Source organism: Sycon ciliatum, chromosome 4, assembly GCF_964019385.1.
Source record: "Sycon ciliatum chromosome 4, ocSycCili1.1, whole genome shotgun sequence".
NCBI lineage: Eukaryota > Metazoa > Porifera > Calcarea > Leucosolenida > Sycettidae > Sycon > Sycon ciliatum.
In genome coordinates this window covers 20,653,545-20,670,569 of record NC_088646.1, presented here as the reverse complement: position 1 = coordinate 20,670,569, position 17,025 = coordinate 20,653,545, and the positions used below count along the sequence as shown (strand labels likewise).

The window sequence follows — 17,025 nt, the reverse complement described above, 5'->3', positions numbered from 1 at the left end:
AACATAGGAACATCACAGTTGTTGTCTTCTTAGATCCTGTTGTTCCTAAGTTATGTGAGCAACCTACAGTAGTGGAGGATTTGACTCCTTAGAATCTGGCCAAAAGTGAAATTTTAATTTAACCCTTTACCTTCTGTGTGTACATGAATCGACCGAATTTGGTCGATGGGCATGCATGCACTAAAACATTCGTAACTCGATCAATTCTTGACGGAATCTCAAAAACTAAATATGTAGGAAGAAGCCGAAGAGCCCAGCTGTTCATTGCAACAATCGGCGAAGAGCTGCGATGCCGCATTCCAAAGATATCGTGCTCGACATTTCAGTCACGCCAAAAGCCGATTTTTTTCTGAGTGACTGGCCTTGAGCTGGGGATTTTCCCTCTCCTGACATGCTGAGTCACCTGTGCATGTTTTGAGCGCGTGGGCAGCATAAAAAGAAACCCAGGACAACAAATTTGAAATGTTTACGATGAAGGAGTGAGAAATGGCTGACGAGGAGAGAATTTTCTCGGATACCCAGCGATGGGGAGTATTTGAAGCACCCTGGCGTTGGATATGTGATCTCAGTAGTGTCCAGTTTGAGCTCATTGTACGCAGCTCGTGGAGAGCTTTCCAGAATGCCCAAGAGTGTGAAAATTGGTTGATTATAACCAAAGATATTCTCAGAATGAGGTGAGAAATATCGTATTTGGAACTGCCTGGGAATTATGGTCAGAAGGTAAAGGGTTAACAAGTTACTTCTTTTCCACTGCATATTGTTCTTATTCGTTTTTAAATACATGTGCCGATGAATCTGCTGTCTGTGGAGATGTGAGTTATTGATATGTTGCTGTTGATTGCACGTTGGGATACATGTATGTTAACTGTTGTTGTTTCATTGCTTGTCGTCATCCTGCTATCGTCATTGTTGTGGTTGGCGTTGTTTTCTGTGCCTCACAGGTGTAAAGAACAATGTCAGTATTCTCCGTGATGTACTGCACCATCCTCGCTTCAAGGAGGGCGACATCAGCACCAATTTCCTGGTGGAGGAGTACCCGAAAGGTTTCGACGGTATGTTTGTCCCGGGTGCTTTCTGCAAGGCTGTGGTGGCAGTTGTAAGGGCGAAATGTATTGGTTTTAGTGGGTACATCTAAGTACAGTGCAAGTACATAGAGAGTGGAGGTGCTCAAGTCTACATGGCATGCATGTACAGTGCTTGCAGAGTGATGGGAAAGAACTTGTTAGCTCTCAACACTCTCCTAGTACAGTAAAACCTGCCCTAACTGGACGCCTTTGGTGCAGCGGAAACTGTCCTGATACCACAGGATTCCGCTTGATGCAGGGATGCAGGTTCGATCCACAGCACTTTAGTCCATGACAATTTGTCTGGTCAATACAGGATACCGCTTGGTGCAGGGTCCGCTCAGTGCAGGGTCCGCTCAGTGCAGGGTCCGCTCAGTGCAGGATCCGCTTGGTGCAGGGTCCGCTCAGCATGGGATTTACTGTACTGGTACATGTACATATATGTGCTCATGTCAAGTAGTTATGTTTGGTCTATTTATAGCTCAGCTACGGCAGCTTGCATCTACTGCAGGAGACTGATACCACTATAGTCCCGGACCGTATTATGGTCTCTGCTCTGTTGAGTTGTAGTTTACCTGAACATATCGGAAACTCCAATCCTTTCTGCTGTGAAGCATGATGGAAACTCCAATCCTTTCTGCTGTGAAGCATGATGGAAACTCCAATCCTTTCTGCCGTGAAGCATGATTCACTCACTGTACTAGTATGTGACAGGTGAGTCTAGAGTAGGCTAGCACTTGGGTATCCTCCATCGCGGCGTTCAAGTGCAACTTTTGGACACTCCAGTCTCGCTTGTCATTTGATACCTGTGCTCTGTGAATGTGTCTTTGATGACTTGGCGGCGCTACTCAGGTCATGTTCTGACGGATCAAGAGACAAATGAGCTGGCCGTTACTGCCGCTATCCTGGAAGCTAGGAGACTGCAGCGCTACAACCTTGCTTTGCACCGCGACTATCACAAGATTCCAGACCTGGAGTAAGTATATTGTTACTGTTCTTACTGGCTGTAGTTTTTCGTAGTGCTTTTTCTAGCGTTATGTTCTACAGGTTTGCCCCGGTCTGTTTTGGCACTGTACAGTCTGCCATGTACAACAGGTGTAGGTTGCAACTGGGTTTCTGTTTGGAGACTCTGGAAATATGCACTGCTGCGGATTATGATGATGATTGTTTGCGTGTTGTGTTTGAATGATTGTGTGTGTGTGTTATATGTGTGTGTGTGTGTGTGTGTGATGGCAGCGAGGACGGCCCACTGGATCCTTTCCGTCTTGTCGTTTGCATTGGTGACAAGCGCCTGACAGTATCCTACTATGCCAACGAGGGCACCAAGGTCAGTTGTGATTGGTGTTGTTCCTCTCCCTGTCTTGTCCCTTATCACCATGTCATACATCATGCGGTTATAAGAGTGTTGATAGAGAATGTTGCAATATTCAGTTGTCCTACTGGACCTCTGTGTCCAAAAGAAGGTTCAGAAAAGGTTTTGTGATTACCGTATATTCTCTATTATAAGCACAGGTCTCCATTACTAGCACAGTCTCTAATACTAGCACAGTGTGAGCCCCTTTCGAAACAATAATATTATAAGCACAGTCTCTATTATAAGCACGGTCTTGGTGGAAACGCTGCATGCATGATATCTAGCATGTATTTCTTCTTGCTCTGTATGGATGTATTGGTTGAAAAAATATAAGCACGGTCTCCAATACAAGCGCGGTCTCCAATATAAGCACGGGGTAGAGGGGTGTTGAAAAAATACAAGCACAGCGCTTATAATAGAGAATATACGGTATGTCGTCTTTGTGGTGCTTTGTGTTGGGTGGCAAAGCACTGTTTTGTCACTCCATATACCCCCCCCCCCCCCCCACACACACACGCAGAGCATATGACTGTGACGATCTCACTCACACAACCTCCATACCTTTGTTTTCTTGTTTGGTCGATCATAGAAACAATGGTTGAAGCAGGATGCACGTAGGATCATTACATGTAACACAAAGGTTGTGTTTGTCGTGTTTGTGTACCACTGGCCTGTACCACTGGTCTGCAGTTCTTCGTGGGCTCCCAGGAGGTGGATATCTGTCTGCATGATGCCAGCAGTGAAGAGCAGGCTGCTGACAGTGGCTCAGCGGGCACACCAGACTACAGTGTATCGACTCCACCAGAGTACGGTATAGAGATGCTGGGCTCTGATCCCAGAATGGTCTTCATGATTGACGGCAAGAAGACTACTTTCCAGGTAAACAGTGACTTCAAAGCAGTGCTTGGGCCATCCCTCTGCTTGGGCATGTGGAAATTTAATTGTTGTATAAGCTTGTGTCCTTTTAGTCCAACGATCGGTCTTGGCTCTCTATCTGCCTCTCTAGACTATACATTTCTAACCAAGAACAAAGGTCAGTGTTTTCAAAGGTCTCACACTGTAACGTAGTAACCTGCATATGTTTGTAATGTAAGTTTGTAAGTTGCTGCTGTCAATCTCTTCCAAGTGTGCTCAAATCCCTCGGCAGTGTTCCCAGCTTGTTCACAACTAGCACTGAGCTCGTGCATTCTGCACACATCATGGAGCACCATCAGCTACGTTATACATTTCTCCGATTTGTTACTGTTGCTTGAAGCGGTGCCTGATTTCAAGTCACTAAGACTGTTGGTGTTTCAGTTTTATTGTCGCCATCTCTCTTTCTCGTGGGAGATTTTCTCCCTAACTGAATTTCATCTTCTCTTCCACATTGTGTGTAGTTTGTTGAGCGCAAAGGAACGCAGTGGTCTCTGCAGCACTGTGGAACAGTGGTAAGTTACATGTATCATGCTCTGTGCTGCGCTGTGTACTGCTGCGTGCTGCTCTTTGCTGCTGTGTGCTGCTGTGTGCTGCGCTGTGTATTGCTCTGTGCTGCTGTGTTCTGCTGTGTACTGCTATGTGCTGCTATGTGCTGCTGTGTACTGCTGTGTACTGCTGTGTGCTTCGCTGTGTACTGTTGTGTACTGCTGTGTACTGCTGTGTGCTTGCTGTTTTGCTGTGTGCTGCTGTGTACTGCTGTGTGCTGCTGTGTACTGCTGTGTGCTGCTGTGTGCTGCTGTGTACTGCTGTGTGCTTCGCTGTGTTGCTGTGTACTGCTGTGTGCTTCGCTGTGTTGCTGTGTACTGCTGCTGCTTGTTCTGAGATCGATTTGAGCATGCACTGAATTGCTTAGACTGTGTTCTGTGCATATTGATCCTGCTGCTACTGGGTTGCGGTTAGTGTGCAGCTTGGTGCAGGGATCAGACTTAGCATAGCCTAAAAAAGATCTTGTCGGATTCCTTGGATGGCCTGCCGTTCAGCTCCACTAAGTAGCTATGGACCATTATCAGTTCTCACATCTACCTGAATGTGCACAGGCAGTTGTCTAAGGTGCTCAGGCTGCATATAGTGCTCTATGTCCAGTGGACAGAGCCAGTAATACACTACTTACACAGCAATGACACAACCAAGTCCTTTTCTGCCATTACTCAGAGTTTTGTGTTAAGAAACACTCATCAGACAGTATGATTATAACGGCAGAAAAGGACTTGAATGTGCATACATGTTCACTGTGGGCAACCTGGTGTATTTCTCTTGTGTGCATTGTTATGTCAGTACGATGTGAATGTGCTGACGGAAAGAGAAGCCGAGGTCGTGCAACATATACCTGCCAAGTCCAAGGTGAGCAAATTTTAATTTTCCGCTATGCCCTCTGTTTGTTCATGCATGTGTACATGTGAATTGTGAGTGTGTGTGTGTGTGTACGTACGTATGTGTACGTGTGTGTGTGTGCGTGTGTGTACGTGTGTGTATGTGTGCTTGTGTGTGTGTGTGTGTGCATGCCTTCGAATTTAACACTTACCTTAGTTACCTACGTTGTTTTCACAGAACATGGTTTGCAATACAACGTAGGTGTGAACGATAACACAATGAATAACTAAAAGTATCTGAACGAGTACAGTTTGCCTATTGGATAGCAGATCCCTGTAACAGTTCGCTTATTGAGTATACATGTATTTCGATTGCTCCTGGCTGCGTGTGTGCGTACCTGTGTGTGTGGTCACAGGAGTCTGCACTGAAGAAACTCAGCGCACCGCTGACCGGCAAGATCGTGTCTGTCAATGTTCAACCAGGTGACACGGTAAGGGGATGTGTTGTGTCTAGCACAGCAATGTGTTGTTGGCACTGGGTTATTGCTACTTGAGTCTGCAAAGGTGGAAAGCGAACAGATATTGTTGTTCTTTCATACAGCACTGCCAGGTGCCGAAGAACGACCAGGCTAGAATTTTACCAAGCACAGCATACCAATGTAGACACGGCGACTCAACTGTGCGTAGACTGTAATGCATGAAAATAGGAACGGTCTAGGCTAGGAGGCTGACCCCCCCCCCCCCCCCCCAGTTCTTCGGCGACCGACAGTACTGTAGTGGTGCTAATGCTCGTTGTGTCTTGCTATCCGGTATGGGTACCGTATTGTTCAAGGTCAGAGCTGCACCCTCTCTCTCCACCAATTGTCGCATTCCAGTTTGTGCGAAAATGAATATTCGCATATAGGTCACATTGGTGATTTTGTCCCGATGTTCTGTGGAAAAGTGCAGTTCTGGCCATGCATGATATGGGTAGACTGTGGTTGAGTGTTATTGTCTGACACCAACGGGTAGAACGGAGGCTGGTGAATTGTCATTCTGCGCCATGCGACACTTGTCCTTTCCGGCATCATTCTGCCTGCGCTGGAGGCAGAGGTCCGTAGATGCACTACTCCGCTTTTACAGTACTGTAAAAGCCATAGCAGGCATAGTGGGATGGTCTAAGACCAGGATTGAGAAACAGAGGGTACCAGGTTCAAGTCCTGCTTGGAAGCGGAAGGAATTTTTCCAGCCGTGCTGCGACCCACAGTTAATTGGGAACTCGTGGCCTGGCACGAGGGTAACATGGATGCAGCTAATGGGATTTCGGTCTTTGACCACTTGGTGGTGGGTCTGATCTACTCACCTCCCACCGTTTAGGCGCTGCATCTGCGCCTTTGATCCTAGAGGGTGATGGCGTTCCCACGGCGGATGCGGAAAACTCGGCTTCCAGCCGAGTCTCACGCGAACCGTGAAATTTATTTATTTTTTTAAAAGCCATTATTCTAACGAGGCACATATACAGTCAACTTCGCTAATAACGACTGCGGATATAACGACAATTCGCGAATAACGACAGCATTTCCATGCCCAGAGCAAAGTCCCATCCCACTGTAACACATAATTATAATGAGACTTCGCTTATAACGACACTTCGCGAATAAGGACACTTTTCTGATGCCCTGCCGAGTGTCGTTATAAGCGAAGTTGACTGTATAACGATTTCCCAAAATTGACTAGTTAGGCCATGTAAAATATAATTATTGATTGTTTATCGTCAGATTTTCCCGAGAAACCGGGGCGGACGGGAGGTTTTAATTTTATTTTTTATTATGCATTTATGGCTGTAGGGCAGGTGTTCGCAACCCCAGAGGATAATGGAAAGTGGAACAACCAACGTTACGTAGAAAAAACGAAGAAAATCAGGCAGCTTATGATCAGTTTCACTTTTCAAGCCCATAGCAACTAAGTTATGGTTCAGTCTGTGGACTTGACCTTCGAAAATCTACGGCCATGCTGAATAGAGGCTGTAGACCGCAGTACATACAGTACATTTACCAGTACTAAAAAATAAAATAATTCGGCGGGGAGGGTGAAAATTTGGGGCGGGCGCGGACGATAAACGATCAATTTTTTTTACTTGGCCTTACGTGTACCAAAGGTAACGATTCTCACTCATTCTCAACGCTCAATAGGACAGTATATGTATCGATTTCTGCACTTCGTTATATACATGTATATGGCTTTTACAGTAACATTACTACTGCCAGTACTGGAAAGTAGTGAACTCCACTAATCCGGACTCCCCAGATCCGGGCGCAGTATGTATTTTCCGAGTTACGGGCAATTCCTAGTTACGGTCCAATGTGCCCGGATATGGGGAGTTCTGTAGTAGTTTCTACCTGCAATGTACTTCTGTAGTATGATTGGTGTTCGTGTATCTGTGTATTCTATGCGCTCCTCTGTCCAGGTGGGTGAGGACGAGGCCATGGCCGTGTTGGAGGCAATGAAAATGCAGGATGTCCTACGCTCTCCTGGCGACTTCAAGGTAAATCTGATTACACCAAATGGCAAATAGCCAAATATCCAAAGCTCATGTTTTAAACAAATTCACGGTTCGCATCAGACTCAGCTAGAGTAGAGGCCGAGTTTTCCGCATCCGTAGGAACGCCACCACCCTTCAAGGATCAAGGCGCAAATGCTCATGTTCAAAATTCTTTCAAATCACGTGCACTTGTGCACCGAATTCTATTGGTGCCCGTTGAATTTTTGTTTTCTGCAAGAATGCCGAGTGGAGTTGGCGCAGTATGTTGGTCATTCTGTGCATGTGACCGAACACACAAGGAGGTTGTACGTGTGCAAATACAGCTAGCTCAGCAAATGTAGACTGTAGAACGACCGTAGTGAATGTCAATTCAAGAGTTGGTTGCACATGCGCAGCAATATAATCATGTCACCGTTGTCAACTTAGCCGAAAAGTGATACATGTATACCTAGTAATATTTCAGAGGCCAACATGAATCCAAGTGACATAAACGGACACAAGATAGCTGATGATAAGTGAACAATCATGTTCTGTGCATGTCGCCGTGATTTTCCTTTATGCATGCACAGGTCAAGGCTGTTTTCTGTGAACCCAACCAAGTCGTACAAGAAGGCGATCTCCTCATCGAATTTGAGTGATTCGAATAATCGGCAGGTCACAATCGTTACTTGCCAAGTTTTATTGCTTCAGTCAATTTTTAAGAACTTTTTTATACACACTATCCCTAGCTCTCCTCCCCCCCCCCCCCCCCCCCCTCCCTTTCCACAACAACAACAACAACAACAGCCGCCACCAGCAGCATCGTTCTCGCAGTATAGCTTGCTTCGGTGATGACATTCCTAGATCTTTTGTAAAATAGTTGTAACAATAGGCTGCTGTAACAGCGACTAAATAGAATAATGTGGCAGCAAGAACAGCGGCAGCGTGATTCAGATGTGTAGAGGTGAACGTATGTACAAACGTATGTACAAACGTATGTACAAACAGGTGTTATTTGAAAGCATTTTCAGCAGCACAATGAATGCATGAGACAACTGCACACTCAAGATCGAATAAAAAAATATATAAACATGCACATGCTCATTCTTGCGTTTCATGGCTGCAATTTCATGAAATGATTTTTTTATGCTTTGCTCTGCTAGTCAGAGCTAGGTAGTTGACTCTTATTATTATGCCGTCTCTTTGTGGCTTTTCAACAATTTTTTAGAATATGTTTTCAGTTTCACCTTTCCACTTTCAAATGTGTCGGTGCTTCTCGCTTTGAAGCTGCTATAAGCTTCCTCCTTCATCACTGTTGATAATGGCAATGTGAAGAAAGTTGTCCGGGTGACTGAGGTGCTCACTGAGCCACTGTAGTTTGGTTTCCATGGGAGCTTCAATGCCGTTGATTACCGCTTTCAGGCCTATTCCACCTGCGAAAACAAGGAACAAAAATATCACAATAAAGTAGGTGAGCGCTAAGTGAATTCAGCGCTAGGTTTAGCACTCCACACCACATGTTGTCACCCCATCATTCAGCGCTAGGTTTAGCACTCCACACCACATGTTGTCACCCCATCATTCAGCGCTAGGTTTAGCACTCCACACCACATGTTGTCACCCCATCATTCAGCGCTAGGTTTAGCACTCCACACCACATGTTGTCACCCCATCATTCAGCGCTAGGTTTAGCACTCCACACCACATGTTGTCACCCCATCATTCAGCGCTAGGTTTAGCACTCCACACCACATGTTGTCACCCCATCATTCAGCGCTAGGTTTAGCACTCCACACCACATGTTGTCACCCCATCATTCAGCGCTAGGTTTAGCACTCCAAGAACACACCCACAACACATATTGTCATCACCCCACCAATCGAGGGCAGTTTCAGCACTAACTAAGAATGCTGTGGAACATTTCACATTCAGCACTAAAATCAGCACTGACTAATGCCGTGAACCCACTGTAGTGCCGGAAGAGCTGGTGCCTGGGACAATGAGCAAGTTTAGCACTAACAACAACACCTGCCAATCTGTGCCAAAATGGCAGTCAGCCTCCTTTGAGAGGCGCGAGGCTGTAGGCGATAAAATTCACTTCTTCCAGGAAACCAAAGCCAATGGTAAAGTACAGTCTCAGATTTTCGTGTGATGCGTTGCTGAGAGTACAAGAGACCTGGGTGGTCCTGTGAAGAATGTTGCGCTCAGTGAAATACAGTGATGAACACATCTACAATTTTTGTAGATGTGTTCATCCAGCAGCATTCACACCACTTTCAGGGCGTCAAGGGCCACACAAAAGTCCAGGGTGCCAATACAGTGTATGTACGTTGGGTTGGATTCCATCTAGCACAACTGTATAATGTATGTGGACAGATTTCACTGCGAAAGTTCAGCTCGCGTTATTTGGCTCGCGCGTCGAAAACAACGCAAGTGGCCTGCTGCTCACATCGACATTAGGAGTTTTATGCCAAATTTAATGGTGGTTTAGCGTGTGCGCTAAGCCCTGTTAACGAACGTGGAACATCTACCACTCATACTTAGTCTGATGATCATGCATCTGATTATGATGTCATTGCTATACATGCGCATGCGCAGCGCGCGCCACTCTCCCACGCGTGCTTTCCAAATCTTGCTTTAGAGAGAGAAAGAGAAAAGAGAGACTCCTTTGTCACTTTTGCTTTCCGACGACTTGACTGTTCACTGGTTCGTCCGTCAGTTGTCAATTTGAAAACAATGTGTTCTGAGCCGGGTGCATGCCTGTATGTGGAGAGTGCGTTAACCTCTCTAATAGGTGCTATAAACATGGCTGATGATGACAGGGCTGAATGAATCTTTGTGACAGATAGCACCAAGTCTGCCATGCGATTGCTAGTTTTCTCTTGTGTTCAAGGTACAAAGAATTGTATAAAGCTAAGAAGTGAGAACCAACTACTTCTACCACAGTGCTGCTCAATGAAATCCGATCGAGTGAGTCAGCTTTGCACCCTGTACCAATGAACATCTCAGTGTTTGCAAGTCTAGCACTGCTGAGTGTTGTCTGCACAGCGCCCGGCGCCTACTTGACTCGCGCGATCAGATTTCATTGAGCAGCATTGTACTACTAACACTAGTAATACTACTACTTCAACGAGTACAATGCACTGATGGAAAGTGCTATAACGTTGTTAGTCTGTTCGGCGCTACACAGAACGGTAGACAGCTAGACGGCACTGGGCTGGAGTGAGATAATCATCAACATAATCTCCACTACATCTATTCGCAAGCAAGCACATTGAATGCCAAGAAACAAGCAGCTCTTTTCATCGTACACACCGGGGAGTTTGTACAACTGCCTGGTACACACCGTTGTATTTGTTGTACACCTCAGATCCCACCCACCGGCCATACCCACCGGCCATACCCATACTCACTGTCACTGATCACACTGACAGTACACAGTACTATGGGTCTACTAGGTGTACACCAAAGACAAAACCAAGTCCAGTAGCTAGCAGTAGTCATTCTCAAACAAATGATATCACTGTATAATCACTATGCTTGGCATGGAGTGGCAAGCCAGAGCTGGTCATGTCACTGTATAATCACTATGCTTGGCATGGAGTGGCAAGCCAGAGCTGGTGATGTCACTGTATAATCACTATGCTTGCATGGAGTGGCAAGCCAGAGCTGGTATGGAGTGGCAAGTCAGAGCTGGTGATGTCACTCCCCACTCCATACAAAATATCAAATCAGCACACCCATCAGTAAGAACAGTGTCATACAGACAGTAGACACCCTTAGCAAACAACGGTAACGCTATTTTTTTTACGGTACTCGTACCTTGATCACCCAAATAGCGTTGAAGCTGCAGCGTAAAAACGTTATGGGGCTGATTTATCGTTGTGACAAACGGTATGTTTTTTTGGCCAAATATTGCATAGTCCGTACGCATTTCACCTTGTAGCGCGTATATAGTGACAAATGGTTGTACCGCGCGAAATAAAAGCTATTCTCGTGGCAACAGCATACTAAAAATAGCGTGCATCTTGCTAAAGGTCGAACCCAAATCACGGTATTTTCCCCCTTACGGTAATACCGTTACAATATAACGTTTTTTTGCTAAGGGTGTCTAGTATGAACTTGTCTGTACACTAGCAATGGACTTATAGTCCATTCTGACAACCAGTGACAAGTGCAGCCACTAGATTCAGAACACTTACTTTCCGGCAGGGAATCTGGTGCTGCCTCGTGCAACATGTCTCGCAAAGTCAAATGTTTATCTTCGCTGTCGACAGGTCTGAAGAAGGGCTGTACATACTGCTTGTCAGCCTGAGAGAGAGAGAGAGAGAGAGAGAGAGAGAGAGAGAGAGAGAGAGAGAGAGAGAGAGAGAGAGAGAGAGAGAGAGAGGAGAGAGGAGAGAGAGGCAGATTAGACAGGTACTTACTTGGTTTGCCAAAGGAGATCACAGTTGCAATGCATACTCTTGTTAGCCTATATGACAATGTATAGCATCGGCTCTTCTTTGGGTATATCCAAGGCTACCTTTCTTAAATGAAATGTTTTCATTCGGGGTGGATGGGCTTGGGTTGTTTGTTAAAAAAAACACGCATCGAGTGCACAAAGCGACCAGTCAAACGGATGGTACTGAAGAATGAAACCAATATTTTGGAGAATTTTAATTTACCTGCGGATAGGGTGAGCGTGGGTGGGGGTGGAGGCTAGAAGCACTGAAACTTTTCGTTTCAATTTTTGCTTTGAAAAACACTCGGTAACCGAGGGCCCTAGGTGCCTTGCAAAATGTGCACCCTGCAATGTACTAGAGACTTTCTTTCTTCAAAAGATCATATCGCAGTGCTGTGCTAGCGTCTCTACAACAGTACATACCTGGTAGATTCGAACGGGAACCGCCCGGAAATAGTCCGGACAGTTTGCTTGGCCTTGCACCTTCGTCTGCATTAGACGTTTGTTAGAACTCCAGAAGAGATCAAACCGATCTGCAGAATATCCACATGAGAAGAAGCACACAAGAAGCAATCAAAAGTGCTCCCCCTGTCTCTGGTCGTCATCACCATGTCCAGCACATGTTAGACACTACAGGGAACATTGACTCATGCAGTCATGCTGCTTATGATCTCATGCTGCTTATGATCTCATGCTGCTTATGATCTCATGCTGCTTATCATCATCTGCATTCTCTGCCAAATGACACTGCAGAGCTGTGCAGCGGCAGCATATTGCACTACTGATGCAACACAGCACAGTCAGCGCTTCACAACAATCTGGATGGCTGGTACAGGAACTCAGGCATCTTCTCCTGACATGGTACTAACAGTGCAGTGCATAGCATAGACTATGGTGTAGTGTGTGTACACGAGATGTAGAAGCTGCAGCTGCCGCAGCGTTCTTACCCGCCTTCAGCCCAGTCCATAGCTGTGTGTGATCTCTTTTCGTCATGTTATTGATCACTGCTGAGCGGTGCTTCAAACAATCAGCCTACGCAACATTGAACAGAGCATACACAATGCTGACAACAATAAACGAATGGTTAACACACACGCACGCACAGGCACACACACACGCACACACGTTTATCGATTGGATCCAATAATATCTAATTATAGTCAGCGGGTGCACTGCTGAAAACATTGGCAAAGTGGGAGAACATGGAAGCACATTGCAATGTCAAAGATCAGTCACACAGCCCGAGATCAAGAACCAGGCATTCTAACGCCCCAACTACTTCTTTCAAGGTTGGGGGGGGGGGGGGGGGGGGTCGCCTGTTCTTCTGGCAGGTCACAAAGAGTACATGACTAGTTCCGATATGGTGGCTCTCAAATAAAAGTACAGAAGACCAAAGCACCGTACAGAGGAATCAAACGGTGAATAATGGTCGAATGTTACTGGCCAGCATTGTACATACAAGAGATGCCCACCTCTTTTATTGTGGCCATGAAATGTGCCTCCACGGCTTCCTCACTGGGACACCGTAGTAGCTCTTCTTCGGGGAAGCGCTGCAGGCGAGGAAGAAAAGAAAGAGAGAGACATGCACGCATGCGTGCACACACACACATACAAACATCGCACCCGGGAAAAAGAGAAAGAAAGACTTGCTTGGTGCATACCCTGTGGACAAACAGTGCACTCGCAAGTTTCTTGAAAGGGCAACGAACATCCGATGCAGCTTGTAAACCAAGGATGTGTTTTAGGGGGATACAAACCAACTACCAAAAAGATGTTTTATGCATACACAGGTAAATTGAGATCCTTAAAAAACTACTCACAGAGAAGTGTACAATGATATTCCACGGTAGCATGGAGCGGTGAGCCAGCAGGTCAAACAACAGACCAACAGGAATGTGCCTGTGAAGAACACACGCAACACACACCAGAAGACAGACGTCAACATACTCACTAGAGTCACCACAGTAAAGCAACAGTGGAATGCAACTGAACCCGTATGTATGTGCAGTGCATGCTGGACTTGTACAAATGGCCCCGCACAGGCAATTTGCTTATCCAGATACGTCCTCCCTGCCCTGTGGTATCGGGAAAAATAGTAATAACTGTAGCCTCGCTGTTTTTTTGTTTTTTTTCACGGTTCGCGTGAGACTCGGCTGGAAGCCGGGCTTTCCGCATCCGTAGGAACGCCACCACCCTTCAAGGATCAAGGCGCAGATGCAGCTCCTAAAGCGGTGGGAGGTGAGTAGATCAGTTCACCACCAAGTGGTCAAAGACCGAAAATCCCATTCACTGCATCCATGTTTTCCTCGTGCCAGGCCACGAGTTCCCAATTAACTGTGGGTCGCAGCACGGCTGGAAAAATCCTTCCGCTTCCAAGCAGGACTTGAACCTGGTACCCTCTGTTTTTCAATCATGATCTTAGACCATCACACTATGCCTGCCTGCTTACAAAGTCTTCCAATCAAAATATCAAGACAGAAAGTGAATTAGTATGTTCTTTGTTGTGTACACTGTTCCAATAAGACAATGTACCCCCAGTCAGCAACTGTACACTCTAAAAGCAAGCTGATGTGTTTGGCAAAAGTATCACTTCAAAACACACACACACACACGCACGCACACACACATGCACACACACAGGCACACACACACACACACGGGCACACACACGGGCACACACACACACACATGCATACACGGGCACACACGCGCACACACATGCATACACGGGCACACACGCGCACACACATACACACACACACACACACACACACACACACACACACACACACACACACATGGGCACACAGGCACACACACATGCATACATGGGCACACACACACACACTACACACACACACGCACAGTGTCACACACACATACGTGCACATACACACTACACACACATGCACACACATGCACACACATGCACACACACACACACCACACACACACACCACACACACACGCACACACACACACACACACACACACACACACACACACACACACACACACACACACACACACACACACACACACACACACACACACACACACACACACACACACACACACACACACACACACACACACACACACACACACACACACACACACACACACACACACACACACACACACACACACACACACACACACACACACACACACACACACACACACACACACACACACACACACACACACACACACACACAGGTGGTCGGGGAGCAACTGACCACTTTAGCGGCTGCCCGTCAAACTCAAACCACATCTCCTGGTTGCCTTCTGTGGCCTGCACGTGTTTCTGAAAATGCCGTTTTACCTTGTCCATGATCAGTGAGATATAGGTAACACGAGGAACCAGCAGCTGCATACATGAAATAGTCAACACAACAAACAACATACATACATATACTAAGACTCCAGCATAGTAGTACTAGTACTGCCGTGAAACTGCAGTACACCGTACCCCCACGTGCCATACAAAAATCTGTACGTGTATTTATAGCTGAGGTACAGCACTCTATTACCAATGTCAATTCACTGGTATACTGTATAGTATAACATAGGGTGCTCATTCTCTCCTCAAATACACTACTTTATATCTCATAATTTGCTGGCAAAAATCCTATATAGGATTTGAAAATGTGTGACCTTTATGCTGTTGTTATTGGTCATCATGACCCATAATAACGGCATACTGTAAGACATGTGTTATTATAACGAGCCGCACATTTAACGATTGTCCAAAATTCATAGGTTAACGAGAAGATATGTTAACGATCTGGCAGTATTTCGGCATATCCACACACAACATATATGAAGCAGTATGGCTTCAACGGATCTTATTATAACGAAGAAATCTCATCCGCTAAAACGTTAGATTTGCTTCCTCGTTATATATACATGTCTTACAGTAAAGGCTTTCATAGAAGCTGTAAATCTGTCTGAGGGATGAATGTTTACTTTTTAGATTCATAGGACATCACGAATACTAGTACCCATTTTCAGCAAGAATTGGAACTTTGAGCAGCATTGTTCAGCTGCTGTCATGGAAAGGACTGAAGCAGTGAATGTGCAGAAGAGCATTACAGGTGTGGCACCGGGTGGTTTCTTGACGACACATCGCCCATGCCATGGTGAAACTACCAGTTCAAAGGATGAAACAAGGTCCAATAAAATCTCAAATCCTATATTATAGGATTCGAAAAATAGGGCACAGGCCCTAGTAATAATATTAATATTGCGCAAGGAGATGAGCCTGAGATGTTAGCATTCGAAAAAATTATCTTATTCAACTCTCAATATCTACTAAGACCTAGCAAGGAAGAATTGGTCACATGCGTCTTCCTATGCTCGTTCCACACACATTTCGAGTTGAAAAATATGACCAAAATCCTATATATAGGATCTAGCAAATTAATAGATAGCCGATAGCACTCTTGTGGGCATGCATTGTCTGTGCGTGTGCCACGCCTGTTCTATACTGTTGCTGGTGCACCTCATAGTGGTCTTACTCTGAAGAGGCCGATCCCCGATTGACCAGGCTCCAGGATCGGTCATCTGCTTAGCTAGACAGCATGGGTGCCTCTCAGTTGGGCTCAGTGATACCACCGCGCGGCGCAGGAATGCGGTACAGTGCGTACCGGTATGAGAGTGCACGGCGATAGGGGGTATGTGATGAGTGATGCCGTGCAGCAGCAGCAGCAGCATTGGACCAAGGCTATTCTAACTCAGCATCCCAAACTCCACACATTGTGGAGTTCTCATAATTCACCAGAGCTTCAGAGCTGTTCTCTAAGGAAGTTACGTGTACATCCGTAGTTCCATGTACTCAGTACTCAGTAGCTGACTTTTACATACTTCTACACATTGAAGTCGACCCCACAAACCATCAGTAATGACGGAGATCTGTACCTCCCTTACAAACGCCCAGGAGAGAGTAAATTATCATTATGTCTAAACTTTTGAAGTCAATGAATTTGAACTGTACAAACTTACAAAGTAATGGTCTGGGGGCTCCATGGTTGATACGTCCGCAGCTGCGAGCTCAAAGCGCACAGGTATGCGCCCTTCCCATACCTCCTTCAATACTTCTTTGTCCTCCGCCATGTCAGACGTATTCAGTATTTCGTTCAGAGCAACATTTACATCACCCAAGTTCAGCAAAAATAAACGTTGCGAATGAGAGGGCTTCCAAAGGGCACACTCTATCAAGTCCAACAAGGCTACAGCAAGCGTAACTTTGTCTCGGGTCTTCGCACCCGCGCTCTGTCCCGACACAAGTACTTACGAGTGAAAAACAAATACAGTGTGGACAAAATCTGTTTATTTCACCCAAACGTTTTCGCTGGTGAACTGACAAGTCGTGA

At 45.9% G+C, this 17,025-nt stretch overlaps 2 protein-coding genes across 2 annotated transcripts in view; one reads left to right on the top strand and one right to left on the bottom strand.

Moving 5' to 3' along the window:
* The window catches only part of LOC135814941 (biotin carboxylase 1-like), a 19,790-nt gene extending 11,278 nt beyond the window's left edge, over positions 1-8,512 (top strand). The window contains exons 20-28 of the mRNA XM_065328141.1: positions 942-1,052; positions 1,917-2,040; positions 2,301-2,391; positions 3,109-3,297; positions 3,795-3,845; positions 4,669-4,734; positions 5,120-5,194; positions 7,150-7,227; positions 7,794-8,512. Coding sequence (XP_065184213.1) covers positions 942-1,052; positions 1,917-2,040; positions 2,301-2,391; positions 3,109-3,297; positions 3,795-3,845; positions 4,669-4,734; positions 5,120-5,194; positions 7,150-7,227; positions 7,794-7,862 — 854 coding nt within the window. The 3' untranslated portion in view covers positions 7,863-8,512. The remainder of the gene's footprint in view (positions 1-941; positions 1,053-1,916; positions 2,041-2,300; positions 2,392-3,108; positions 3,298-3,794; positions 3,846-4,668; positions 4,735-5,119; positions 5,195-7,149; positions 7,228-7,793) is intronic.
* Positions 8,043-17,025, bottom strand: LOC135814942 (autophagy protein 5-like). The gene is made up of 8 exons (XM_065328142.1): positions 16,655-17,025; positions 14,890-15,020; positions 13,468-13,546; positions 13,120-13,197; positions 12,595-12,679; positions 12,071-12,180; positions 11,406-11,514; positions 8,043-8,636 (listed from the first exon to the last, which is right to left on the bottom strand). The coding sequence occupies exons 1-8, from the start codon at positions 16,763-16,765 to the stop codon at positions 8,494-8,496; spliced, it is 846 nt and encodes a 281-aa protein (XP_065184214.1). The 5' UTR covers positions 16,766-17,025; the 3' UTR covers positions 8,043-8,493.

Coding starts and splice junctions, on each gene's coding strand:
- LOC135814942 (XM_065328142.1), bottom strand. CDS start 16,765: ATGGCGGAGGACAAAGAAGTATTGAAGGAGGTATGGGAAGGGCGCATA. Junction 13,547..14,889: donor GACGGGCAGCCGCTAAAGTG/GTCAGTTGCTCC, acceptor TGTTCTTCACAG/GCACATTCCTGTTGGTCTGT. Junction 11,515..12,070: donor TTCCCGTTCGAATCTACCAG/GTATGTACTGTT, acceptor TCTCTCTCTCAG/GCTGACAAGCAGTATGTACA.